The sequence below is a fragment of the Pararge aegeria genome, chromosome 8 (assembly GCF_905163445.1).
Source record: "Pararge aegeria chromosome 8, ilParAegt1.1, whole genome shotgun sequence".
Lineage (NCBI taxonomy): Eukaryota > Metazoa > Arthropoda > Insecta > Lepidoptera > Nymphalidae > Pararge > Pararge aegeria.
The window spans coordinates 13,375,631-13,403,077 of record NC_053187.1 but is presented as its reverse complement, the minus strand read 5'-3'; the positions used below and the strand labels follow the sequence as shown (position 1 = coordinate 13,403,077).

The following is a 27,447-nucleotide window of genomic DNA, read 5'->3' as shown; positions in this document are numbered from 1 at the left end:
TATATTTAAAATTTTTATTATTTTAGTTTGCGTGCATCACACCACTAAACAATGTTAGAGAGTTGTATTTCACAGCAAAATAAAATGGTCTATCCGCGTAGAACGTTGGAGGAATGCTGAGACTCAGACTCTCGACTTTAACTTGGAAAACTGAAAAAAGAAAAATGATACGCACTTCATTTATTTGTTTTTTAATCCTATTATATTGTTTACGTACAGAATTAAGGACATACAGAATCCTCATTCAGACATTATTGAATGCAGTAAATAGTGTCCAGTAACAGTAAAAACGCCCCGCGCACATCTCACTTCACACCCGTGGAATGTTGCTAGCTCACAAACTTTTCCCATTTTCCCCATTTTATGGTAAACGGCGAGAGCATTCGAGGTAAAATAATTACTGACAACTGCTTAATGGAATGTAATGACTCCTGTTCGACTCTGATCACCTGAACACCACTAAAGTGGAGTGGTTTTTGATGCTTCCATATTTGTCGTGTACACGGTTTCCGTATGTTGTCAATTCTATGTGTTTACCACTTAAAAAGACTAAAAAGAAGCTATATATATTTAGTAAATAACAATAAAGTAAGCTGTACGAGTATATATATGCTAAAAGCATGAAATGAATCGATCGGTTAGCGATCGGAACATAAAAAATTACCCTCTACACGGCTAGCATGGGCAGAGGAACAATTTTCTCCCCGGGAAGAAGGATGCAGAAAATTGCAAAAAATTGCATCCTTCTCTCATATATAGTTCAACAGGTACATATAACGATAATATTATACGTTGAACTATATTTAAGAAATGTTGATTAACCACATAAATCTTAGTTTAAAAACTTCTTCCTGTGGCTTTGCTTTGGCGAGTGGACACGTTAATTTAATCCCTAGACAGGGGATATAATTGGGGGATACATTTTTTATCGTCTGCTTATTTTAGCCGTGCAGATGTGAAAAGTTCAGCGGTAAAGCAGGGATTATCACATGGGACTCCAAATAATAGTAAAATGCAAAAATTTTGGATTTTATCGCGCATATAAAAAAAAAATTTGAACCTTATATTAGGACGCCGTAATAATTAATGTTGATGAATGTTTTCAAAATAATACTGGTTTTATGATAACAAAACGTAAAGTGTATTATGTGTTTTTTATTGTGGGCTATAGGTGGCTATCCTCTCCTATAAATTCTACAAAATAATCTTTGTTATATGTTTTGAAGAAATCTTAAATTTCTTTTGAATATTTGAAAAAAATACACAATTGTCGAAGTGCATAAATTAACTGGAATAAACTGGAAATCTATCAATTATTTAGAAATCTTTTTGCAAAACTCATTATTCAAAACAAACCTTTCTCCGAGATTTTATAATTTGATAAAGGATCAATCTACACGCGTAAACTTAGATTATACAAATAGATTGCTGAACGATAACATTATCCTGTGAAACTTATTAAAGTCATATTTTTGAAAATAAAGTGTTTTGATCTGTTGCTAAGACTTTATCTCATTAATAGCACAATTTAATTCAAATTTGGAACTCAGATATAGATGGTCTGTTATTTTTAATAAATCCGGAACAAATTGAAACATTTTTTTACAAAATATTTGACTATTAAATGTGAAATTCGGGAATAATACTGGTAGAATGAACTTGTATAGTTTTATTCCGTTGTTAAGAAAGGTGCAAGACAGAAGTTTAACAACTTTTCATATAACTTATATATCTCGCTAGGAAAGTTTTACTACACATTCTTAATGAGCTGAAGACTGCTTTGTCAAAATAAATACCATGTGTTGCGCCTATAAAATCGTGGGCGGTTATGTGTAAACTATAACCTTGAGTTGTACAATATATGAAGAATTTTGAAAACTAATTAATATTGTTTAATAATTAATGAACTCAACAAGTTTCGTTGTTAAGTTTGAAACGGTTAGAATTATGAAAAGGTTCTATTTATATTTTAGTTTAGATAATATTTTCTTATTTTTATACCTATGGATAGTAGACTCCGTTAAATAAAATATTATTTCCATCTAGTAAGTAGAATAAGAAGGGATGATCCGCTTTGAACTTGATTGGTTCCACAGGAATGTGTGCAGCAAATAAAGATACACCAAATACTGAAATATGGAATAATGAATTTAGATCTAATCCAAAAATATAATACCAATAAAGTTGATTGAAGAATATTTATGAACGTTTAGTAGAATAACGCATTTGGATATAGACAATGAAGCTTAACACCGTTAACATTGGACTGAAATAAGATAAACTTAAAAACAGTCATATACGTATTTTTATCGTCACAAACATTTATGAAACTTAAGTTTTGGTTTAACTAAATAAAGAAATAAATTTTTAGAAGTTCACATAAATAATACCTCCATAAAAACGTTTTTAATAAAAAATATTATAATATGTGAAAAATGAACGCACACATCGGTATTCAGATACCTGCATTGAACGAAAAAATTATGACCTTGAAAAATTTATATATTAATTGTATTGTGTCTCTGAACTCTGAATACTGTCAATAATTTTTGATTTTTAAGCCGATACGAATGTGAAGTATTGATAAAAAAAATTGACAACATTTATATTATCAATATTTTGCTAATAAGAACTTTAACAAAACCTTTAGACCAAACTGTCCGTAGTAAAATGAAAAAGAGAAATAAAGAGTTACATTACTTCGTAATTTGGAGACATAAATATTGTCGTAATTTTAATCAATAGTTAATTTTAAAAGAAAGCAAGTGCGGTTAAGGAAGTGAGCTTTCGCAGATATGGCATTCTTAAAAATGATTCACAATTTGTACTTACCTGGTGCTTACCTGCTTTTACATTATAATTAAGTATAGACAAGACATTTTATTCAGCACGTTATAAAAATGTTATAAGGGACATATTTTGATGATTAAGAAATTGTTATAAATAATAGGGCATTCAAGGTCTGTGACGGATGAAATTACTGCATTACTAATTAATTAGTATTATAAAATCTTGTGTATTTTTTAATGGTTGTAATTTAAATAAGGTGAAAGAAAACATCGTGAGGAAACCTGCATACCTGGGAGTTCTCCAAAACGTTTTTAAAGGCGTGTGAAGTCTTGGACAGCGTGTTGGATTACGGCCTAAACCCTTCGCATTCTGAGTGGAGACTCTTTAGTAGGCCCGGTAATTAATATGATGAATGTGAATATGAAAATAATTTCTAAACAATAATTCTTCAGGTAAAATGGTGTAACTGCGAAGATCATGGTAAATAGGTTAGTTTGTAATAATTATACGATTAAAGCCATGAGATCATGGTAAGGCTTAAGTAAATAATTTTTTTGTAATACCTAGGAATTGTAGACGCCGTTAAATAAAATATTGGCTTCATCTAATAAAAAGAACAAGAACGGATGATCTGCTTTGAACTGGATTGGTTGATCAGGGATGTACGCATAACCTAGGCCAAATACTGGAACATAGAATATCAGTATAATATAACTAAAATTAGATAAATATTAATGTAATGAAAGTGTAACGAGATACACGAATGAATAGTGAACACTATATTACAGTATTTGATTTACAATTTACTTTAATGATATTTGGAACTTTTTGCAGTGCACGTAATTTGGTTGATATAATGATGGAGACATGAAATTACGCTGAGGCTCAAAGTATATTTTAGTATTTTTCGCGATAATACCTAGGAACAGTAGACTCCGTTAAATAAAATGTTAGATCCTTCTAGTAAGAAGTAAAAGAACGGATGATCCGCTTTGAACTCGATTGGTTGCGCAGGAATAGCAGACAAATAATGGATGTTAAATTCTGAAATTTCGAATATTAGTATAAAATAAATAGAATTAGAAAATAACAATAAAATGTTTGGAAAAACATTAATGAATAAAAACATTAGTTATAATAAGTGAATAATGACAAGAAATAAAAAATAAAACAGTGAATAGTCTAATAATGTAATAATAGTATTTGAATAAAGACAATGCACAAGCTTAATATAATACATAGTTAACATCTGACTGGAATTACAACGGCGAGGGGCTTTTTGCTACGATAAAGCCAAACTGATTTAACGCACGTATATCAGCATGGCTAGCATGGGTAGGAGAAAATTATATCCCCGGGGAAAGTTGATAAACCTGCGGAAGAAGATAATTTTTTTAATTTATCTTCTCCCACAGCTTTATTAACTCTCAATACTGGCGCACAAGTGAAAATAATATCCAAATAATACATGTGTAATAATAAACGGGGTTAAACTTCTCCTATTCCATGATCCGTGCTATAGCGGGGGGACGAGATAATTATATCCCTTGTTAGGGGGTATACCCCCTAAACATCGTGGATACAAATCGTGGTACATCGGGGATATAAATTTAACTCCTGCCCGTGCTATGCAACTCAGTCACACGGCTCCTGGGCAACGTCGACCTGTTATGTCCAGATTGGCTGGCTTGGATTGGGAAGGTGGAGATAATTTTTGTATCCCATGCGTTTGACCAATGTGTTTTTAAAACTGATACAGTGTACTAACCTCACCTATACGTTTTACAATGAACGTTATTGTGTCAATAGCTGTAGATAACGCGACATATTTTAAGTGAACGTATTGAATTTGCTAAAGAAATGCAGAAATCACCTTGAAAAATATGTTGCGTTGCTTTGTGTAGCAGAAGGGGCTTTCGGGAACAAATAGGTCCTAACTAACACAATGTATAATACCATAATAAAAAACTATATTTGAAAATTCATAAGAATTTTAATTGAAAATCATTTTTAGTTGATCTAGTCTCATGTTTATGATTTCAGAAATGTTAGCACATTAGCCAAACAACTTTTTTACTTAATTTGAATATGGAAAGGATATGGGTTTTCTGGGGAAATCTATGCTGTTCTACCATTTCTATGAAATGTAATAGTGGAATGTGTTGAATAACAAATATAAGCTTAGTAGATATTTTAATTTTTATATTTCAGAATAATAATATTGCACACGGATAATATAAAACATGATCATAACAGATTCTAGGTATAACCTTGGAGTGGAATGATAATGACATTTACTGTCCGTATATTATACCATTAAATAAAGACAAGGAGTTCATTTTGACTACAAAGTAAAACGGTCTATCTGCATAGAACACTGGAGGAGGTTGTTGATTTATAATGGCGCTGGTAGCGGAAACACCAAATACTGAAAAAAAATTACAATGGTATTGTTAAAAAAAGAAAACTCTTTAGTAAAATTTTTCTTAGTATTCTAACAACATAAACAACATTTTCCTTCAATACTCTTGAGTGAAAAATAAGTTTGAAAATATTTAATTATAACAATAACGTAGTTACATTAATTAAGACAATGTAGAGATAGCCTAGTTAGGCATTTGGCTTCCCTATGGGGAAGATCACTCAGAGTATATTTTCGGATTTATAAGCATTTTAAGCAATTATTAGCTTTAACGTAAAGGAAAACATTGTGAGGAAATCGAATGCGGGCTGGTGACGGGTTAATAATGATAGTAAAGAAAATATCTTCACTGTTGTTGCAACGCACTTGTGTTTTTTATATTTAAAACAGAATTTACACTAAATAGTAAAGAAAAGATTTTTTGTTTTTTTTATATATATTGTAAGCGAGTGTAGAAACAAGACATTTTTTTATTTATTAAGTTAAGGGCAATAATGTAAGGTGGGTCAAATAAGTAAATTCATATTATGTAAAACAATATATTGAATAAAATACCTCAAAATAATTAGAGGTCTGTGGTATTTACACAGAAAATTTTAAATGAATATAATAATTTTAAATGATAACTAATACAGAACGTCTTATTAGTTAACGATTCAAATCGTAAAGCATAAGCCCTGAACACAATTTAAATTAAACCAAAAGTATTTATCTGTCGTTAATATTATTGTCTCACACAAACGCGCCTCTGTTCACTAGCGTTGATTGATATCATCTCAAACACAATCATCTTAAAAATAACTATATATCATGCGCTATTCGAAATTTAAAAAGCAATGTTCGAAATTAGTTTAAATCACAGAGTTATAGAATGACGTAAAATTTCTGAGTATAATATTATAATATACGAATATATGTATAATACTAAATATAATAATTGTGACAATGTCTTATGTTTTAAGAATACAGATAATAACTCGACTCAGCGATTATCTCATAAAATAGTAAATTATTTAGTTATTATTAAGTTATTCTTGAATAAAGTAACGGAGCATTTTTGACCATAATGTTCTATTGATGATAGAGAATCATGGAAATAAAATTCGCCGTGATAAAAAAAATCCTGTATAAAGGTACGTATTATAATATATAATATTATGCTCAGAAATTTTACAAAATTTAAAACGTTATGTTAACATGGTGAATTGAACAAATTTGATTTAATGAATTTTCATTGTCAAAAACTAGAAAATGGTTATACTGATTTCAAAATTTTTTGTTTTGTTTGCCTCAATACCTCAATAGACTGTTTTAAAAAAAATATATATATCTAAATTAGTAATTCTGTATGGGGGTTTAGTTACCACTTCGGATTACTATAAAAATATATCTTTAGGTCATACGAAGTTCACCAGGTTATCTAGGAGATACTTTATTTAAGCTATTTGTTTTACCCATGCACACGATCTTTTATTGGTTAGTCACATGCAGTATAAATGGTTTTATAATAAAGATATAAATAAAATTCATGTTATAAAGTAGGCAACCATCAAACTAAATTACTAAAGGGGCAAAACAATACCATCATATTAATATGAATGATGGCTGGATGAAATGAAACTTTTTTTTAACTTGCTCTTCTTATAAATACCTAAGAATAGTAGACTCCATTGAAAAGAATATTGTTTCCCTCGTATAAAAAGTATACGAATGGATGGTCTGCTGTAAATCTGGTGCGTTGCTTGCGGCCTGAAAGGCTTCTATTGATTGCTGTGAATACTGAAACGGTATCGTAGCGTAAGTTCATCGCGTTCTTAATAAAACGTGTACGAAGTACCTGATATAGTTATACAGGTTCTTTCATATACAATAGAAAATCTTACACCTGTACATCGGGAACTGTTAACCTTATAATATTTTTATTAGTGAATCAAAATGTGTGTACAAATAACAAAAATGAGCTAAACTTATATATTAAAATGATAATAGCAGTTTTTTTAAATATAATAACATTCTTGTAACAATATAAAATTCATGGTATTCTTTTTTAAAATATTATTTAAAAAGCAAGATAGTTCTCCCCGAAGCTTCTTGTAGGTAATGTACCAAATAATTAGGTAAAGATGCGTAAATAAATTTTTCAAAGTAATTTCATCTGAAGGTCGACTCTATATCTTAAAGTGTTACTATAAATTTATTAACATATAGTTATCATAAAGATATATGTAGATTTATGTATTAGGTAAACAGAATGAAAAAAGGGATGACATAAAGAAACAGAGTTAATACATAACAGTTATTCGTGAATAAACTTTTAAAGTCACGTGCCTATAGTGTGAGCGGTTTATACAAAAAGATTGTTAACATGAAATTTCTTTGGCGGCGGTTCCATTATTTTTAGGCATATATCGTTACATGAGAGAGACGAAAGATATAACGTAGACAGAAGGAGAAGAATATGAAACATGTAGAGCATGTTTTATATCTTACATAAGGAAATGTTCCTGTGACAAACTCAGTTGTATAGTAGGCGTGAGATGCAGAATAAGTGTAAAGTGATAATAATTGTTCCCAGTAGAGATCATAAATGAATATTTATGTGTATGTAAACTGATTACTTGTATTTGTACTTGTTTTATTACCACAAATAAATAAAGTTAAATGTGATTCAATCTTATTTACCGCTTAGATAGATACAAGATATCTGTATTGCCTATTAAAAATGATGTTGTATTTTTCTTTTATGAAGAATCCATTAAGGATGATTTTCGTAAAACAAAAAACATTGTCGGCCGCCAAATATTCTATCCATAGGTAGGTACAAAAAATAAATAATTTCATTTTATATAATAATATAGGATTTTAACTATAATATATATAAATATATAATTTAGTTAAAATCACAGAATTCAGAACATAGGTAACATAATGATAGAAATTTAATAATATGTTTATATACAATAAAATAATTGTACATTCTTAAATATATTTTAGACTAACATCATACTTCTATACAACTAGATTGGCCTAAAATAAAAATAAAATACCGGTAAATTTGAGCGACATAGTTTTGAAATACTTTTAAAAAAGCAATAAATTATTATTTTAAAATACATAAATACTTGTTATAAGTCGACATAGCTATGTTACAGCCTTAATATTACACAATTAATAAAAAAATCATGTGATATCAATTTTTTTTTCTTAGACTATCTGCACAAAAATAGAGATAAAAAAAAATTTACAGCTTATAATATAAATTTTTTACGTTGTATAATTTTTTTTACGAGTATATCAAATTAATTTTAATTTTTTACGTTGTATAACTTTTTTTACGAGTATGTCAAAAGTACATATTTGAAGAAAAAAATATAAATATATTTAATGCGGTTACTTGCATTACTGATGAGTAGGTATAATTAAATTAAAATTATACGTTCTTTAAAAAGAAAAAGGAATGTTATACAGATACATTAAATATTGAGATACGAGCGGTTTTAGAAAATTTATTTTAAAATTCTTAAGTGTTACTAAATATTTAATTGCTCATATTGTTATTTCATAAATAAACAATTTATATAAACCACAAAAAATATTTAGAGAGCGGCCTTACTTATAAACGTTAATTAAATTAAAGTTATGAATTACTGTTTTAATATGTAATTTGAGTTACCTTCATATAAACCATAATGGACTTAAAACCAAAATTTCTTAAAACTTTGCTCAAAATACTGTTTATTTAAATAACGCAGGGTAGTTGTCGCCAACACACACACTGATACAAAACTAATGTTTTTAATATATCGAAAGCGGCTCAAAAACTTTTATTCGAATTAGTTTTGTAGTTCCTTTCCTAATATATTTATTTTTCTGTTAAACTATTACAATATCAATCGTTAATTGGAATTCTTGCGTGCGCCGCTAGATGACGCTAACATGAGGATATTTCAAGTGCAACAATTAACCTTATTGTTATTTATTAAATATATAATAATGAATGTAATTATTATACGTAAGTTTTGATAAAAATTTAAAAAACAATCTATTATGGTTTTACGTCCTTAACAATATTTAGTTCAATAATTGTATTTTATAAGTAAGGCTGTTTGTATAATTTATCTAAAGCTAAATTAAAGTTTTAAGCGCTTTGATAAATACCTAAGAGTAGTATCGTCCATTAAATATGATGTTGTCTCTTTCCAATAAAAAGTAAATAAAAGGATGATTTGCATTAAAATTAAAGCTCAGACGACCGCCGATTATTCTATCGGCAACAAAGACTGCAATAAAAATTACAAAAAAAATAAAGAATTTCAAGGCACATTTTAATAAAAAGATACACGAACAGTTCGTACAGTCATTGTATATTGATTATACTACTACTATTTGATTATACATGCTATTTGATTATATTAGCGCGTGTAATTTTAATTAACTCAGAGAATAATATCAAATTATATCAGTCCTTTTTTGTAGATATGTTTACATTATAATATATAAAAATCTAATGTTCTAAAAACTAAAATGATCTGACTAACATACTTATCCATTTCTATTAAAATAAAATGAATTTTCTTCTCTTTTCCATTATGAAGGTTACTTTTTTTTTTCTTATATGTGATATCATAACAGGACTTCCCTCAAATCAATGGGTAATGCCAGAATACCAAATTTGTGGGTACATTAGTATCCGGAACATTAAGCTGAGTCAGAACCTTATTGGCACGGCACTTCATAGACTTAAAACTATTAATAATTAAGTATAAAATTTTAAGTTACGCCGTATGTTAGTCTTTGTGTTGTTATATGAATAAATAAACAAATTCTATTATATTCTTTCTATTCTATGTTTATAAATAATAATATTTGTTATGACTTAAGTAAATCTATGATTCATTATACCGACTTATAGTAGAAACTGCTTGACAACAATACTATTAAATTCTTTTAAATGTGTGCAATAATTTTGTTTCAGTGATATAGAATAGTATCTATAGATCTTAGTGGTAAATTAATATTTTTAGTTCTATTGCGTACGCTCAGTAAGTTATAAAAATTAAGCTTAATTTGCCTTAATCGGGAGTTCTCGGAAGACGGCCGAGTGGCGCAGTGAGCAGCGACCCTGCTTTCTGAGTCCAAGGCCGTGGGTTCGATTCCCACAAGTGGAAAATGTTTGTGTGATTAACATGAATGTTTTCAGGGTCTGGGTGTTTATATTTTTATTATAAAAATTTATGTATTAATTCATAAAAATATTCAACAGTCCTTTTACCACCCAGAACACAAGCTACGCTTACTTTGGGGCTAGATGGCGATGTGTGCATTGTCGTAGTATAAAAGAAAAAATAAAGTACAGCAATTTAAGCTTAATTTTTTAATCTATCATGGAATTCCGCAACGTATCGCCTGCTTTTATCCAACGCTCAGTAAGTGTCAACCGTAGCAGAAAATAATGTGATCAATTATCTATTTGACTTAACAAGTATTTAATTTTAAGCCATTATTTAATAATATTTACTTAAATTATATGGATCTATTTTTAATCTAATTTGGTAGTATCTATTTTTAATCATTATTAAGGCAAATTTAGTCCCGGTAAAAAAATCCAGCGGGAAAAATCTAAACAGTTCATGGTATTTTTAAGGAAAAATGGAACGAATGGAAAATGATAAGTCTTCTTAGAAATTATTTTCTCTTGAAATAAAAAGCTCTTATAAATTTTATTAGCTAGTTGGTTTTCACAGAAGTAAAATACATTTAAATATAAGAATTTATACAATGTTCCAGATTAGTCAACGAACTCGAAAAGGCTACATTAATTTATAGTTTTAAAACATCGATAAGTACCTAAGAAAAATACTGTCCATTAAAAATTATGTTTTCGCTTTTCAATACGAAGAAAATAAACGGATGATTTGCATTAAAATTATAGCGTTGCGGACGCCAAATATTTTATCGACCTCAAAAACTGCAATAAAATTTATAGGTAAACAAAATAAATGATATTATTATTTATCATTAATATATACAATTATCACTTAATCAAGCGTTATCGCATGTAATTTGAATTTTTAACACTATGGCACATCCATTAGGGCTTAGTTTAGAGGTAATTTATCCCTGTACACGTCGTTTTATTTAAATTAAAATATTATGTCAATTAAAATTTTGGTACTAAATAAATTAATATAAAAAACAGGTGCTTAAAAATACCTACTTAAGAACAACTTCGCTATATAGTGAATGCAACCATCATTAATTGAATACCCGTTTAAGATATTTAAACCTGTTCCAAGTAATAATAGTTTAATATCTAACAGAAATCTAAAATGTTGTTATAGAAAAAAAAAAGTGATTTGCATATTACATGGGTGTGCTTATGATAAATTGTGTTCTCTGCAATTTTGGAAAAAAAAGCTGCGATAAATAAAACAAATGTATTAAAACGCTGTTATTATCTGAGTGCATCTATGTCTTTCAGTTCACTTGGGTGCATTTGCACAACAGAACTTAGTACAACTGCGGCTGACGAAAGAACAATGTTATTTGTTTATCTTCTTCTTGCCGCTATCCCACCCAATGTGAGGATGGGAAAAAGTCTTCGCCAAACTTGGAAACCGACTTGGCTGACCGACTTCTCATATTTTTAACAAACTACCTTCTGTCTGTCGCTTGCTTAAGAAAGTTTTTATTGTTGGAATTACGCCATGTTTCCAACCGGACACGCAATGTGCATTTTACCCTATCGAGTCAGCGGAATTCAAGGTGAATATTATATAATAACCTGTACCTACTAATTGCGTATACAATATATGTGTTTGTAATATATTGCTTCTTGTTTACACTATCAATATGTCATAAATATGGTGATGATATTAGGTTTTTTCCAACATAACTTTGATAGCTTCATTGTCAATATTCAAATACCAGTACTTATGTTATACACATTTAAGATTATGTCAATATTATGTTTTATGGACTTACCATTCGCAGCTGCAGCTTCGGCGCCTTCTTCATTGACTTCAATGAAAGCTTTTTGTATAGCTGAAGCTATGTACAAACTATCCTTGACATTTTTTAATAAATTGTCTAGTCTAGCTTCGGCCGGGCTGAACATCTTTTTGACATTCATCTGAAGAATAAGATTGTATTTATTAACAGGATATTATGATGGGTATATTTATTTTTAAATTAATGTTTATCCATTTAAATTTTGGTTCAATTATTAATATATATATTAAAATTATAAATGCGAAAGTTTGTTCGTGTATATTATATTAGGTGAAACCACTGCTCTTTAATTTCTGTACAGGATTCATAAAATAGAAACGTAGTAACTGTAAAAAACGTATATATCGTTTCGTGCGCCGCCGAAATTAGTACTATTAAAAGTATAAACATACTAACTGATGTTCGCATATGATAAGAGTTTACGTAGTACTATAAAATGTGTATTGTTAATATAGTATTGCAGTTTTAATGTATTTTTATTGTTCACTAATTTAATTATTCACTAACTTAATAGTTTACGCAAAAAAGATACGTGCTATCGCAAAACTATTTTAGAAAAACCACGATACATTATCTTTGTATATTTTTCATTTACTTGACACTTACTTTCGCACGCTTTCATTTATTGGTACATGAGATTAATTTCTAAATTATATTTATAAAATATAGACGACATGCTATTTTTATTTATACGCTATAATATTGTTTAGTTTTATCAAATTCTGTTAAGTAGTTTTTGCGTGATAGAATAACAAACATCCATACATTGTTACATTCTTACACATTTATATTAGTAGGATAGGATAATACAAGTAGGATTAAATTTGTGATTTTTAGTGCGGGGTTATGCTTAAGTATTTACCTTTGTAAGGATATCCTTTAGATCAGTAGTGGTTTCAATTTTAAACCTTGGAATAGAAAGGTCAACTTCTACTTCGTACATTTCACTGAGGGCTTTATCTAAAAGAGTTGGTGCCTTAAGCATTTCTTGTACCTCATCGATATCTTCAATTTTAAGAGGTAGCACTATGACTAGAGAAGCTTCGTGACCTTTGTAGGGAATTTCTATAACCTGAAAGTGAACTAAATAATTTCAAAAATAGGTAGCATAGTGCATGTTTTTAAAGATAACAGTTTTTAGTGACATAGATCGGGGAAGTAGTACCGCCATGCCAGTGGCGTGCATAGAGGGTATGCACAGGGTATGCAGACGATATAAAATGAAGAAAATTTCGAGTAAGAGTTATAAAAAGTCTACCCTTAAGTATTTATAACTCGTGCTGGTAATTTTCTTTATTTTATATCATCTGCATCATCCTCTATGCACGTCACTGCGCCATGCTTACTTCTGACGTCAAGCAGCATTGTTCCAGTCTGAAGCCTCAGCAGGGCTAAAATTATATCTCTCGATGATATGCCCTGACAAGGGATATAAATAACGTGTAAACCTGTTAAAGCTCGAGAACAGGGAATAGAAGAAGTTTATGCCCGTTTATAATTCACATATATTTTCTGGATATTATTTTCACTTGTGCGACAATGCTCTGAGAGTTGATAAAGCTGTGAGAGAAGATACATTTTCATCCTTTCCCAGGGGAGATAATTGTCTTCTACCAATGCCATCCGTGCTGGTTCACAGGGCAGAACTTTTTGGGATGGGTTCATTCCATGCGTAGTGTTTGTTGCTCTGTTGGTTCTCCATTTACAATCTGGTAGGCTAGTAATAATTACTATAGTAAAATATGCACCAGATTCTACTCCAGGTCTATTTTCAAATTATCATTTTATTTGTAGGTAGATTATGTTGTGTTACTCTTAAAGGTTGTGTCATGCTTCTTGCGAAACATTGTATATGCTCGTTACAACTTCACCTACCTGAGATTTCAATGCAGCGCTTTCTGTGTATTTGTAGTCTCCTCGTCGGTTCATCATAGACACTTTGATCTTATCATTTTTGGTAACGTGGAAATCCTTTTCGCGGGTCAGAGCTTTATCGAATTGAGCGTCCCACAGTCCCTGAAATGTATGAAATGCAAAATATTTTTCTTTACTAAGGAATTAGCTGTACTTAGTTTTACTTAGTTTTTTTAGTTTTTTCTCCCACTAAAAGTTAGCCCTTGACTCCAAGCCACGGCCGCGCAGCAGACCAGACCAGTGAAAATTCAGAATTCAAATTAATTATACATTTTTAAATGTCGTCAGCCGGGTATAAAATCCCAGGACCTCCCACTTCTAAGACAGCATTCACCACCAGTATCGTGCATAGAGGGTATACACAGGGTATGCAGATGATACAAAATGAAGAAAATCTCCAATACAAGTTATAAATACTTACGGGGCGGTTTTTAAAAACTCTTACAAAGCCTGTCCTTAGGTTTTTTTTAAATCTTTATATAATCTGCATACCCTGTGCATACCATCTATGCACGCCACTGCTCAGCATAGCGCCATTGAGGTCATCTTACTCGTATGCATGTAGTCAATGTATAAATATATTATAAAGAAAATGTACTCACCTTGAAGTAAATAGCGTTAACTAAGAGCGCTCTTGTGTCATCGCTTAAGCTGTCTGGATCAACTAAATCTTTAATGCGTTTATTAGTGTGATCTTCCACCTAAACAGAAACAGAACAGATTGGTATTATTATAAGATAATTATTATTTTAGTGCCGTTTGGAGAGGAGACTTTAAGGTCGTGGGGCCAGAAGGCACAAGTTATTTTTAAAGATTTTTCAACAAGGATCCTAGTGCTGCCAGTAACCTTGGCCCTAGAATTAGTTTGGCCATTCAAAGAGGCGATGCTGCCAGCATATTAATCATATCACCCACATGATTTCCTCGACATGATTCAAACTCGCTGAGGTGACTGCCTCATGTCAGTGGTTCCAAAGAAGTGTTAGATTTTATTTAATTTCATTTTGGGACTTTTTTTTATACGTGCTATAATGGTAAATAAAAAGTTGTTTTTATTCTTATTCAAACTTGTTATTAGCATAGTATTATTTTTATAATCTATTAAAACATACAATCATAGATAAAGCGGTAAAAGCCTAGTAGTTAGGAGTTTAGTCTCCCTTTCTGTGTAACCGAGTTCGGTCCAATAACTTATCGGATTTATGTGCGTTTTAAGCAATTCAATATCAGTAGCTTTATCGCTAAATGAAGACAGTGAGGAAACCTGAATGCTTGCGTGTTGACCGTAATCTTTTCAAAGGTATTTGAAGTCTACCTATCTACATTTGCCCAGCTTGGTGGACTACAATCTAAACCGCTCTTATTCTAAGAGGCCTCGCAGTTGGCAAAACTCAGCAATTGCTCTTTCAAAACTTTAATATTTATACTTACCCAAGTATTAACTTCATTTGCAGCATTCTGTTTCTGATTGAAGTCAAGATTTTGTACTTCAGAATCAAAGGTGTCCCGTGTAACTGCGACAAACTCACTGTTTAATTCAAAGCCCTTCGCAACGTAAATTTTACTGGCTACCTTCAGTGTCACATCCTTTACTGCACGTAATTTTGTATTCACCATAGAAAAAACTTCCCTCGTCTGTAAAATAGTTTATTTATTTAGTTTCAAAAGAGGTGAACTTATCACAAACAAGAAAATATTTGGACAAAGAAATCATCATAAATAACCTTGATGGTAAAACTATGGTATTTTCTGTATATTATAAGTATTTATTTGTATTATATTCATAAAAATATTCATCAGCTATCTAGTAAACCCATAACAAAAGCTACGCTTACTTGCTTACTTTAGGGCTAGATGGCGATGTGTGTAATATCGTAGTTTATTCATTTAAAAAAAAAAAAAAAACAACGTTAAAACTAGGTAATGAAAATAAATAAAAATAGTAAAAGCATTTAATGGCTCACTATTTATTTATTTGAATAGGAATTAATACTGCGATACTAATATAGCACTTTTGCTTGCTACTACTATGATAGTCCTTCCTTTCCGATTCCTTCGCAGATTTTTTGTGGGTGATAATGAGTACTTAAATTATGTATTTATACATATTTTTTTATGTATAATCAATAGTTGTCCCCGCGCACGCGAAATAATGAATTTTATAAATTTTATAGGTAACATTTTGCTACTTTGGGTTAATTTATTGCAATTTTCTTAAAGACTTTTAAAATAACATTTAGACATTTTTTTTAAATAAATATTAGCCTATGTTACTTCCTGATAGTTAAGCTTTTTTTTTTGGCGAAGAAGTAGTTAAAATCAGTATAGTACGTTTGTACCCAACAAATAAACAAACAAATCTTTCCTTATTATTAGTGTATGAATATGTGATTATTAATAGTGTGTATGTATAAATATTTATAATTCTTTTATATCTAGGTATAATTTATTTATAGTCAGTATATTAATTTATATATCGCGCTAACTTGTGTGTAATGAAGTGTATATCTATGTATCTCTCTTTATCTAAATACTTACAACATTGTCATTAGGCAGTCCAATCGCGTTTAATAGTTCATCATGGGATTCACCCACAGATGCCAGGCCAAGCTGTGCAAGAGGCGTCATAACAGAGTAAGCTGACAAAACAAAACTCTTCTTCGGATTTGTTTTTGATACCTCCTGTAATAAAGAATAAAGGCGTCACATTGCGGTGTACCATGATGTACACATAGCAATAAGCTTAATTTGCTATAAAACAGACAAATCATCAATCATTCTAGTACCCATAACAAAAGCTACGTTTTGGAGTATTGGGCTAGATGGCAATGTGTGTATGTCGTAGTATATTTATTTATTTATTTTATAACTCTGTTCGGTGTAATTTTAACACAGTAGCTGTTTGCGATTTTATCGTGATTTACTCAGTTTTTGAAGTTATACTTCTTTTGACGCTTTACGAAAAAATTATGATATTAATTTTTTACGATACGCACACCGTCACGAAAAACCTACACCCTGAAGTAGGCTATAGTCAACAATTCTGTTTCTCAATAAAAGGTTTGACACTGTACACTTTGAATTGTCAAAGTCTGCGAGCTCAATACGGTGATTTTATTGATTCATTTGTAAAAACAAAAATCTCAAATTTTAATGATGAATGAGATAACTAGATAATGCGTTATAATTATCTTTCAATGTATTAAATACCTTTTTCTATTGTTAGAGGAGTTTTTTTTACAAACGCAGAATAAGGCGAATAATAAAATTTTTGAAAAGATTTTTATCCTGTTATGCCAAAGAAGTATAACTTCTATCGCGTGTACATAAGTACACACACGTTTTTTTTTATAAATCAATGGATGATTGTAGTCCTATGCACGTGTTCAGGATGCAAACTATAAAAGCAAAATTTGGTTAAGATCGTTTTAACCGTCAAGCCGTGCATATGCGGGATTTTTCCGGGTGCTTTTCTAGAATAAAAGTATGCTATGTCCATCTTCGGGATGCAAACGATATATGCGCCAAACTTCATAAATCGGCTTCAAACAGACTTTCGCAATTAGATCTAGTGTGGAGATATTATAATACTTACGGAAAACATGTTTGCTGTGAATCTGCTGTTTCCATTGTGGAGCAAATCTTCAAGCTCTTTTTGGTCTGATGTCGCCATTACGGCGAGAGACATACCTGTAGAAAATTAAATAGATGTGATTAAAACAGATTAATAGATATATCCTTACAAGTAGGATTAAAATAATCATGACCACCCAATTTCATAGAAAAAGGACGAAAAAATGGTAGACAAATGCTAGTCATCATTAAAAAATAGAATCAAATGTATTACAATGAGTATTGAATGTCCGATATTGCCTAAAGTTTTTAAACATATTGTAGTTATATAACCTGTTCCAAGATGGTTTTCGTGGTGTGAGTAGCGCCACGGCTGTTATTGTCTCAGTCGCAATCGTAATAAAAACACGTCCTACTCGTATAATTGAAAATAGACTCTGTTTGCTTAGGACGACTGACATCATATTTAGCATATTTTAAACTCGCAACTACATTAGCATGTGTATAAATAAGAAAAAAAATAAAGAGGATTACAGTCGCTGCTTTTGATTATAGAATTCAGAAAGATACCATAACTTAATTAAATCAAAGTAACATTTGCAACACCTGTTTTGGACTTGGTTGAATAATTCTTTTTTTCTATTTACAAGATAACTTAATTAGGATTTATTAAATGATGATATGGAGAAAACCGCATCAAAATCGGTTTCGTGGTTTTAGTGAGTTAGCGGATAAACACACAGACGTGGAAAATTTGGTGCTAGAGATTTCAATTATCTTAGTAGTTACAGAACCTATGCAAGTGATATTATGTACATGATCTGCATGTTATTGAATATCACAGTAAAATAGAAATAGAAAGAAAAAGCACCTGATTAAAACAGAGATTTATGTTCTGTACAGGTAGCCCTACGCACGTACTTTAACAATAAACAATAAACTTTAGAATTTAAAATTGATTACGTTTTTTTATTTAAAAGAAAAAAATCAATTTTGTCGTATACGGCCTTCGGAACTAAGCTAGCGCGCTAACGTTTTTCATATGAAATCAAATGAACCAAACGAGAAAAAAAACGTTTTCACTTCATCATACAGTGACACTTTGCAAAACTTGATTGTCGCTTCGAGATATATAGCTATTAGTTTTTTATTGTGAGGTGTTAAGTGCTAATAGTATTGGTAGTGTTGATTCACGAATTACCATCGTTATTTGTATATGTGTACCTACATTTTAATGTCCATTCCATGAAGGTTTTAATAAAATAGAGTTCTTTTATATTTGTGATATATCATACTGTCTTAGAACACAGGTTACACGGTCATGAAAATTATCGAAATCAATCCAATATGTAGTACTTTTACATACGAGATTGATCGAAGTAATGTGTGACAGTATTTTAGATCTTAAAATGGTTAACAAAAAAGTCCAGGATGGTATATGTCTATCTCTTAGGGATAAGCAACAATAACCATTTTCATCGTTCACTTTTAACGAGAAATAATGGCTTATTTACGAAGCGATTTTAAGCAATACAACATTTATCCTTATCTAATTAAGTACCTTAAATACATTGTACATTTTATATTTATCAATATGGCCCTTTATAGCATGTAATTTAAATATATATTTTCGAAGATATTACAGATAGACATATTGCAGGGACAAAGCGGTTGCGGGGATACCGGCCAGGGGGGCGGGGGCCGGCGGGCGGCAGCGCTGTGTTCTATAAAAAAAGCATTGCAAAGCCGGAGCGGTTCGCTAGTAAAATAATAATAGGTATTGGTCCAAAATTACTTTTATGACGGTTTAATATCGGAAAACATTATCTAAAATTTATTTGAGCATACTGGTTGTTGTAACTAATGTTTTACTTGAAAAGTTCTTTTATTTAGGATATTACCTATCTGTTAATGGCCCATTACATTAATTAGTTTTCAATTATCCTTTATCTATAGGTACTTATAATAAAACTGTTAATGGAAGATTTCTGTACATTTAATATATTTTAAAAATTTTGACCGGGGGAAGCTTTATAATCGATACTGAGTCCAAAACAGATTTTTATTTAATTTTGTCTGTCTGTCTGTCCAGGCATCACGTGAAAACTACTGAACGGATTTAAATAAATTTGGTACAGTGGTAGCTGATATCCCGGGTCAACATATAGGATACCATTTATCCCGATAAACAATAAGTTTCCTTCGGGATATGAGATGAAGTTTTTTATCAATTTTACTTCATATCTCCGTTAATTTTTTTTTTATTTGACAGTGTGACTACCAAGCATGTATTGTCTAATTTTATTAAAGATCTGATGAATATTGTCGGAGATCAAATACATAATTCTTCACAGATAACAGCCAGTCGTAAGTCATATGGGACAACGATCGAATGTATGCGTGCCATCCTACTAATATTATAAATGCGAAAGTATGCGAGAATAGATGTATGGATGGATGTTTGTATGGATGGATGTTTGTTACGCTTTAACGCCACAATGATTGAACCGAATTGGCAAAAATTTGGCAGAGATACCTACAATATAGTCTGGCATAGCTCATAGGCTTCTTTTTATCCCGGAAAAGCGAACAGCTTCTAAAGGACTTCGCTATTTTTTCTCAATTTGTCTTGTCAGCGGAGTTTTAGACGACGTGATGTGGTTTTTTGGATAGGCATAATTGACGTGGTTTTTATACTTATTCGCGAACAAAGTCGCGCGGGTCCGCTAGTAACGAATATAATTAGTTAAGTTCGAATTATAACGGGCCCTTAAAATAGATTTAGGCGGTAGAATGAATAATGGCATTAGATGAATACTTAAGTTTGAACTCGTCTAAGTTGCTTGTAAATTATAAATAGTGGTACAATGCGATAAAAAAGCCATCACGTACAATAAATTGTAAGGTTGAAATAGCATTGTAAAACCGGCTCAGGAAATAATTATTGACATGGTGTTTTCCTTACAGTATTGTGTTGGCTGGAATTCCCAATGCCATTCATAATTCAGATTTAACGATAGTGAATAAATAATGTTTGTTTATCTAAACAATTTCATGGTGAACGTGGGCAATTTGGTAATTTATATTTTCTGAACTTACTTTGATCTGTTCAGGTTTAAGGCTTTTGCCGCGGCTAAATAATGTCCTACTACAAATGCCGCGCAGAAAATCATTCGTGGTAAGGGTTTAATATAACTTCCATACCCCTAACAGGTTAAACCGCTATTATCTTAAACGGTAACATCGGTAGGTGGGCTATCAGTAATGGAATAACTTGTATAAAAACACTCAAAAGATAAATAATAAACCTATATCAGTGTGCTGGGGGTCAGGGTTACAGCAGTGATGGAGGTGAGACGGGTTATCGCTACCTACAAATTTTTAGGGGCCTGTATTAATTCTTTACAAGTTTATTCTAAATTTACAAAAAATATTTCTGTCGAGTAGATAATATATTTACATGCTCTAAAAAGACAAGAAACAATGTAAGATTCACAGAAGCTTTTCTATCAGAAGAATTGTAGACAGATCATTTTCGTATTCTCAATTCGAGTTCAGAAAGAAGCTTAACTTTAGGATATGTCAGTGTACAGTCGACTTACAAGAAATGGTCATAAATTAGTGACATCTGCATATCGTCTGCGAAAGGTGCAGAAGTCATTTGTGGGATTGAGTATACGCTTTTATAATATGATTCCTAAGGTAATTTTAGACCTCCCAATGCATAAGTTTAAAGAATGTGTTAAAACACATTTATTACAACGAGGTTATTATACAATTGATGAGTTTCTTAATGACAAGGTTGCTTGGAAGCATCCAGCTCCGCTTTCATCTCTCACAAGACAGAAAAATGAATGTTAAAATATAAAATGTAAATTTTTGATGTTGGGAAAGAGCAACTGCTGAGTTTCTTGCTGGCTTCTTCTCGGTAGAATCTGCCTTCCGAACCGGTGGTAGAGTCACTACACACGGACAGACTTGACGTTTCAAAAGTGCTTGTATTAGGCCTACTTGAAATAAATGAATTTTGAATTTTGAATATGCCATTTAAAATCTGTGTATTTTCGTGAAGCCTATTTGTATTTAACACATTACACCTTTAAGTAGCTGGTAACACCGGTTAGTAGGTACAGCAAGACGCCTTTGGTATACGCAATAAAATATATATAATATAATAAATGCACATATTCATTTACATCCAGTATGTTTACAGTCTCTTTTTGAGAGTCTGTCTATTTGTTGTGACTCTACTAACGGCTCGGAAGGCAGTTTCCAACGCATAGAAGCCGGCATGAAGTTTTAAAGTTGCTCTTTTACAACGTTACATATTTTGTTAATATGTTCTATTATTATTTTATACTTAAATTTTTACCGATATCTCTAAAGCAAAGTTCGAGAACACTGATAATCTTTCCAGTGTCGTACCTGTACAGTATTTGATAATAATGTAACGCTTTGTGCCCAATGTGAAGTAAAAATACACGGGAAAATGTTAATGTGAAAATGTAAATGTGAAAATTACACTTGGGATTTTATGTAAACTGTTTTTTTTGCCATTGTACTCTTAACATGATTACTAGCTTTGTCCCGGGGTGTCACCTGCCTTAGTTTCTATTCCGCGGGAATATCGGGAAGAAAGTAACAGGTTTCGTCGAGTTTCATCGGAATTTGGTTGATTAATAAAACTACTTGTTTGAATAAGAATTTATTCCCTGCTATCATATTAAGAATAGGTCTAACTTATGTTCCTACCTGCGATCTTATTTTATTGTAGAACTGAAAAGCTGCTACTGTGACTTAACTACGAAATGATATATGATGATAATCAGATATATTTCCTCGCAATATTAAACAATCTTTATGCATCATCAAGTTGAAGAAATCTCTCAATGCATGTTAAAAATTTATTTAGTAGCCTAAAATGTTGCTATTTTGGGTTACAACAATATTGCAGATTTTCTTAAGAGTATCTTTTTTTATAAAATAAATTATAGCCAATATTACTTTTTGATATTTCATCTTTCTTTTGCTAAAAAAAATGGTTAAAATCGATCTCTTTGTTATAATATTAGTGTAGTAGTAGGAGGTATATTGATATCGTAGGAATTGTAATGATGAGAACATAAAAATAACTTACAGCATATTATAAATAAAGTCTTCATCATGTCGGACGTTGCCAGCGGATGTCAGATCACAACTAAGTTTGCTTAGGCAGACGCTGCTTCTTAAATCAAGTTTACGAACGTGTTTTGTTGCTATAGCCGAGCGTATGTTAAGCACTGTTTACACAAACTCAATAGCCTCGCCGGGTCGTCAAAATATAGACTTTAAATTGCATTAATTGTATAAACTAATTTTATTTCTCTAAACGTTAGAGGGAGGAGATCATTGGTTGGTTGAATGAAATTTTAGTCAAAATCATTCTCTTCTTCTTTAAAGACAGTTGCGTTGTTCGCTTTTCTAATCAGTATTTTTTTTTTCAAAGCTAGTAATTACTCGATTTCATTGTACTTTTTGGAATTTTAGACCTCATGATGTCCACCGTCCAATCGATAATTTTTGAGTTATAGTATAAAAAGGATAATTATTGTTTAATTTAACAACAATAACTTATAGTGACAGTTGTTAATGCAATTTGACGGCCGATTGGTGCAGTGGCCAGCGACCCTGCTTTCTGAGTCCAAGGCCGTGGGTTCGATTCCCACTACTGGACAATATTTGTGTGATTAACATATATTATAAGTATTTATGTATATTATTCATCAAAATTATTCATTAGTTATCTTAGTACCCATAACACAGTTTACGCTTACTTTGGGACTAGATGGCGATGTGTGTATTGTTGTAGTATATTTATTTATTATTTTTAATTTGAATTCCCACCGCCGTGGATTGAACTACAGAGGACTTCTTATAAGACAGTGCTTCTGCGCCACGGAGAACTTCAAAAAGTATGCATTATCACTCAGGTCATCGAATAAAAAATTGCCCACGCGGAATATATTTTCACTTATATATATACCGCTTTAACTTTTGGTTGATCAACAAATTCACAGAAATAAAGTTTTAATATTTGTTTATTCCCAAGTAAGAGGAATCGTATCAGACGAGCGCTATATTTATTATTTTAAAGGAGAAACCAAATGCGCAATAATATTATGCAGTCTACTTAATATGTTTTTAATGACGTGTTAATGTTATACCTACAATATTATCTGTTATACCTACGGTTATCTATTCACGGAATTTCGTACCTAAGAACTATTTAAAATTAGTCATATTCAAAAAATAGCGACCTAAATAACTTACTTTAAGTACCATGGTCAACCTTCTTTCAGATGAACTACTTCGTTGGTTTAGTGGTCGACAGCTTGATTACGAGAGCCGGAGTTGCGAAATGCTGAGACAACAGCTAAGAAATAAACGTTGCCAGCCTCCTAGCCACGGAACTAATAATCGTCAATAGCAGATCAAAGAGATCTGGAGGGTCTAAGCTATAAAAACTCTTTTATAAAGAGAAGCTGCTGGGTCCAGCAGTGACACATTATTATTGGTTAAGGACGCACCAGTAAAGGCAGAATTGGTTCATTATCATCCTTTTACCGTGCTATCGCTTGATACAGGCTTCCTCTCCGTCCGTGTCTATGCTCTAAAACCGTCTCTCTTGTGAGAGACGGTTCTAGAGCATAGATATACCAATGCGGGTGATGACTGGGCTATGGAATTACTCCCTGCAGAATACCTATGTCCAGCAGCAGGCCTCTATCAGTTAATGATCAATATTTCATGTGTGTTAGGTACGTTAATGATGATGGCAGGGCTCCAAATTTGCTTTTCCAATTTCACTGTGTCTCAGTGGTTGATCAATGACGCCATTGTGCAAATAAAAATACAAATCAGCGAAGAATTTTTTAAGGATAGTGATAACAATCAAACGTGTCGGGATACCATCTGGATTCTATCGTTAGCCTTGAAGATAGTCAGGGTTAGTACTCAAACGAAGAAATAAACTCATTACAGAAAATTAACATTTCTTTCATTTCTTTCAACTAATAAAACTTCGTTTTTTTTTAGTTGTTGTATGTATCTCTTTGCTAAATGACAATAGTCTCCGTGAGGATGCGTTGCTTGCGGTTGAAACCAACAAATAAAATCTTTTAACTCCATGTCTTTATGAAGCTTAGTTATGGTGGAAATGAATTCTGCTAAGCTTTTAATACATTCTTGCTGCTCGGGATATGCGCTCGGAAAGTGTGATAGGGATGTGCGGTCGTCATGTGAGTTCGAGATATATGTTCTAGATACGTTCTCTATCTTCTGTTAGTCATAAGTCAGGTTCTTGCAACGCCAAGCTGTACGTTACCGTAAATTAACGCTTACCGTAAATTCACAGCACATTTTGTAAGTTTACACCGCAGAGCGTTGGTGGAACAGGGTCACACCTTAGTTTCGAATCGTTGCACCGCTTAGCTACCTATAAAAGGTCAAGCGGATGAAGGTTATAGTCCTTTCATCAATACCCTATAACGGTCATCTACTGGACTAAGGTATCTCTCAACGGGAGGGTAAGCCCATACCCACTACATTGAGCAGAGGGGTTTGTAATCGCATTGGATGGTTGCAGTAGCACAGAGGAATCCGCTGCGCGTTCTCTGTTATATTCTCTTAGTCGCCTCGTACGACACCCATTGGAAAAGGAGAGGTGGTGATAATTGGATGGAATGGATTTGCCGCCACCACACACCACCTAAACTGACTGGTCTTTAATTTTGTAGAAAATATGTGCACTTCTTTACTCTTTTTAACAGCCTCTTTTTTAACCCGCGTCATTAAAAACTGGAGTCAAGAGCGTCTGGGGTTTATGTGGTATGGTAAAACTAAAACAATTTTGAAGTTAGAAAGCTGGTGTGATCAATAGTTCTTAGCCAAAAATTATCAAGATAACTCAGACAAGCCGTCAAGTGCTCAGTGAAAAAAATTATAGCTCATGCCAGGGTTTTTTTTTAATATCATCATTTTCACGACAAAGTGTCTCTAATCGATATACATTTTGGGCATACGGTTGAGGGCAGCGTGCAGAGCATTGCGTTGTATTTTTCTCGTTGCTTCTATTCCCCTATTAATAAACTTGGCGTAACGTTTATACGTATAGTCAGAATACTAACTTACGTTGTTTTCTGTTGTTTGTTTTGGCACTTATACACCTTTGCAATGTAAGAACGTGACAAAACACGAGTACACCATGTTTAAATTCAAATTGAAATTCAAAAATTGTTTATTCATGTAGGCCTATCACAGGCACTTATGAAACGTTCATAAATATAATGTTTACATAATTGTGAGGTCATGGTGAACACTACGTTCGCCAACTTAAACCTAAAGCTACAAGGGTTCCAAAGCGGTCTAAGAAGAGCCCACAAGAAAATTTGCCGGATACTTTTTATGTTATCCATCCATAGTTAACATTTAGCTACGAAGTTAGAGAAATCACACTCAACACTTAAACGATAAGAAAGTATCGTTTAAGTAATCCCTAATATTATAATAGGAATATTCTATTTATAAGATTATGCTTTTTTACATACTTTGAGCTTATTTAGAAACATCTCAAGGATTAATCATAAGCATAAGTGCATTTTGTAATGGTTATCTCGTACTATATTTTTGTGGGAGGCTTTTAGACCCTGGCTAGTTATCACTGTACCGATAAAGAAGGGCTAGCGTTCCGGTACGTTGCCGCGTATTAACCCATTAGAGTATATTCCCGCTATTATCTTAGACTATCAATTACCATTCGGTGAGATTGCATGCAATCAGGGGCTAATTTGTCGTGTTAGCAAAATAAAACATGTTTTTCGCGATGGGCCGCAGCGTACGTTGATGAAGCTCTTAATTTCATATACTACTACCGAATTGTCATAATTGTCTTAAGATAAAGATGAACTATGGTTTCCAAAGTATGCTGTAGTGGAAGGGGTAAAACAATAATATTCTTTCTATACATTATATAATTTTATATTTCAGTTAAATTGCTTTGTGTTTGACATACAATATAATCTTTACGTAGTACAATGATAGTTTAATGTGCGTATATTATATAATTCAGTGAAGACATTATACATATTCAAACGAAATTAAGATGATCTATTGTTCAGCCAAAATCACTGGAATGTGCCTGGTAAAATGGTTCCTGAAAAATTAAAAATAAATTCATTAAAATACCTACAATAGAGTTAGTAATATTAGTTTATTTTTTAATTTTACAAAACAGTATTAATAATAAGAATCCATATTAATGTCGATTTAAATACAATTCTTTTTAATGTATGTTAATAGCAGTAACGGTAAAACATTACTAAATATGATCAATGAACTATATAAATATAAAAGGACCGTTGTCGAATATCGTCCATTTGTTCATATAAAGACGCTGGTGGTTTTTTATAATATGTAGCATACTTCATCTATTCTTGAATGAGATTACTACCTTTTCTTTTTTGTTTTTTTTTTTGTTCTAATTCTGTGTATTTGGTTTACAATAAAGTGTATTTTGATTTGTTAAATACAAGTCAGATTCTTATATTCACACTTGTTACATCATAAATTTTAAAAAAACTTGTAATATTACCTTGCTTTATAAACTTAATAAACAAATTCTATCTCTCCTCTAACTAATCTGATTATACATTGTATCTTGAATACATATTGAAACCTATAAAAAAATGTTTAAAACTTAC

General features: G+C 31.6%; 1 protein-coding gene across 9 annotated transcripts; it reads right to left on the bottom strand.

The window, feature by feature from the left end:
* On the bottom strand, nt 1–22,921 carry LOC120625644 (antichymotrypsin-2-like). Of its 9 annotated transcripts, none has more exons than XM_039892735.1 (10): nt 22,848–22,921; nt 17,733–17,827; nt 16,676–16,819; nt 15,569–15,772; nt 14,740–14,838; nt 14,099–14,239; nt 13,086–13,295; nt 12,197–12,344; nt 2,002–2,129; nt 26–150 (listed from the first exon to the last, which is right to left on the bottom strand). In XM_039892735.1, exons 1-9 carry the CDS (start codon nt 22,873–22,875, stop codon nt 2,002–2,004), a joined length of 1,197 nt encoding a protein of 398 aa, XP_039748669.1. In that variant the 5' UTR covers nt 22,876–22,921; the 3' UTR covers nt 26–150. The 9 variants fall into 9 exon arrangements, with proteins under 9 accessions (XP_039748671.1, XP_039748669.1, XP_039748674.1 ...); XM_039892740.1 differs by lacking the exon at nt 2,002–2,129 and adding an exon at nt 3,354–3,475 and having other exon boundaries at nt 90–150; XM_039892739.1 differs by lacking the exon at nt 2,002–2,129 and adding an exon at nt 3,710–3,834 and having other exon boundaries at nt 112–150.
* Between the last annotated feature and the right edge of the window lie 4,526 nt (nt 22,922–27,447).

Excerpts from the sequence above, each read along its gene's own strand:
- LOC120625644 (XM_039892734.1), bottom strand. The coding sequence starts at position 22,875 with ATGATGAAGACTTTATTTATAATATGCT. Across the intron at positions 17,828-22,847 it reads GACTTTATTTATAATATGCT|GTATGTCTCTCGCCGTAATG; the intron begins GTAAGTTATTTT and ends AATTTTCTACAG. Across the intron at positions 5,219-12,196 it reads CGAAGCTGCAGCTGCGAATG|TATTTGGTGTTTCCGCTACC; the intron begins GTAAGTCCATAA and ends ATTTTTTTTCAG.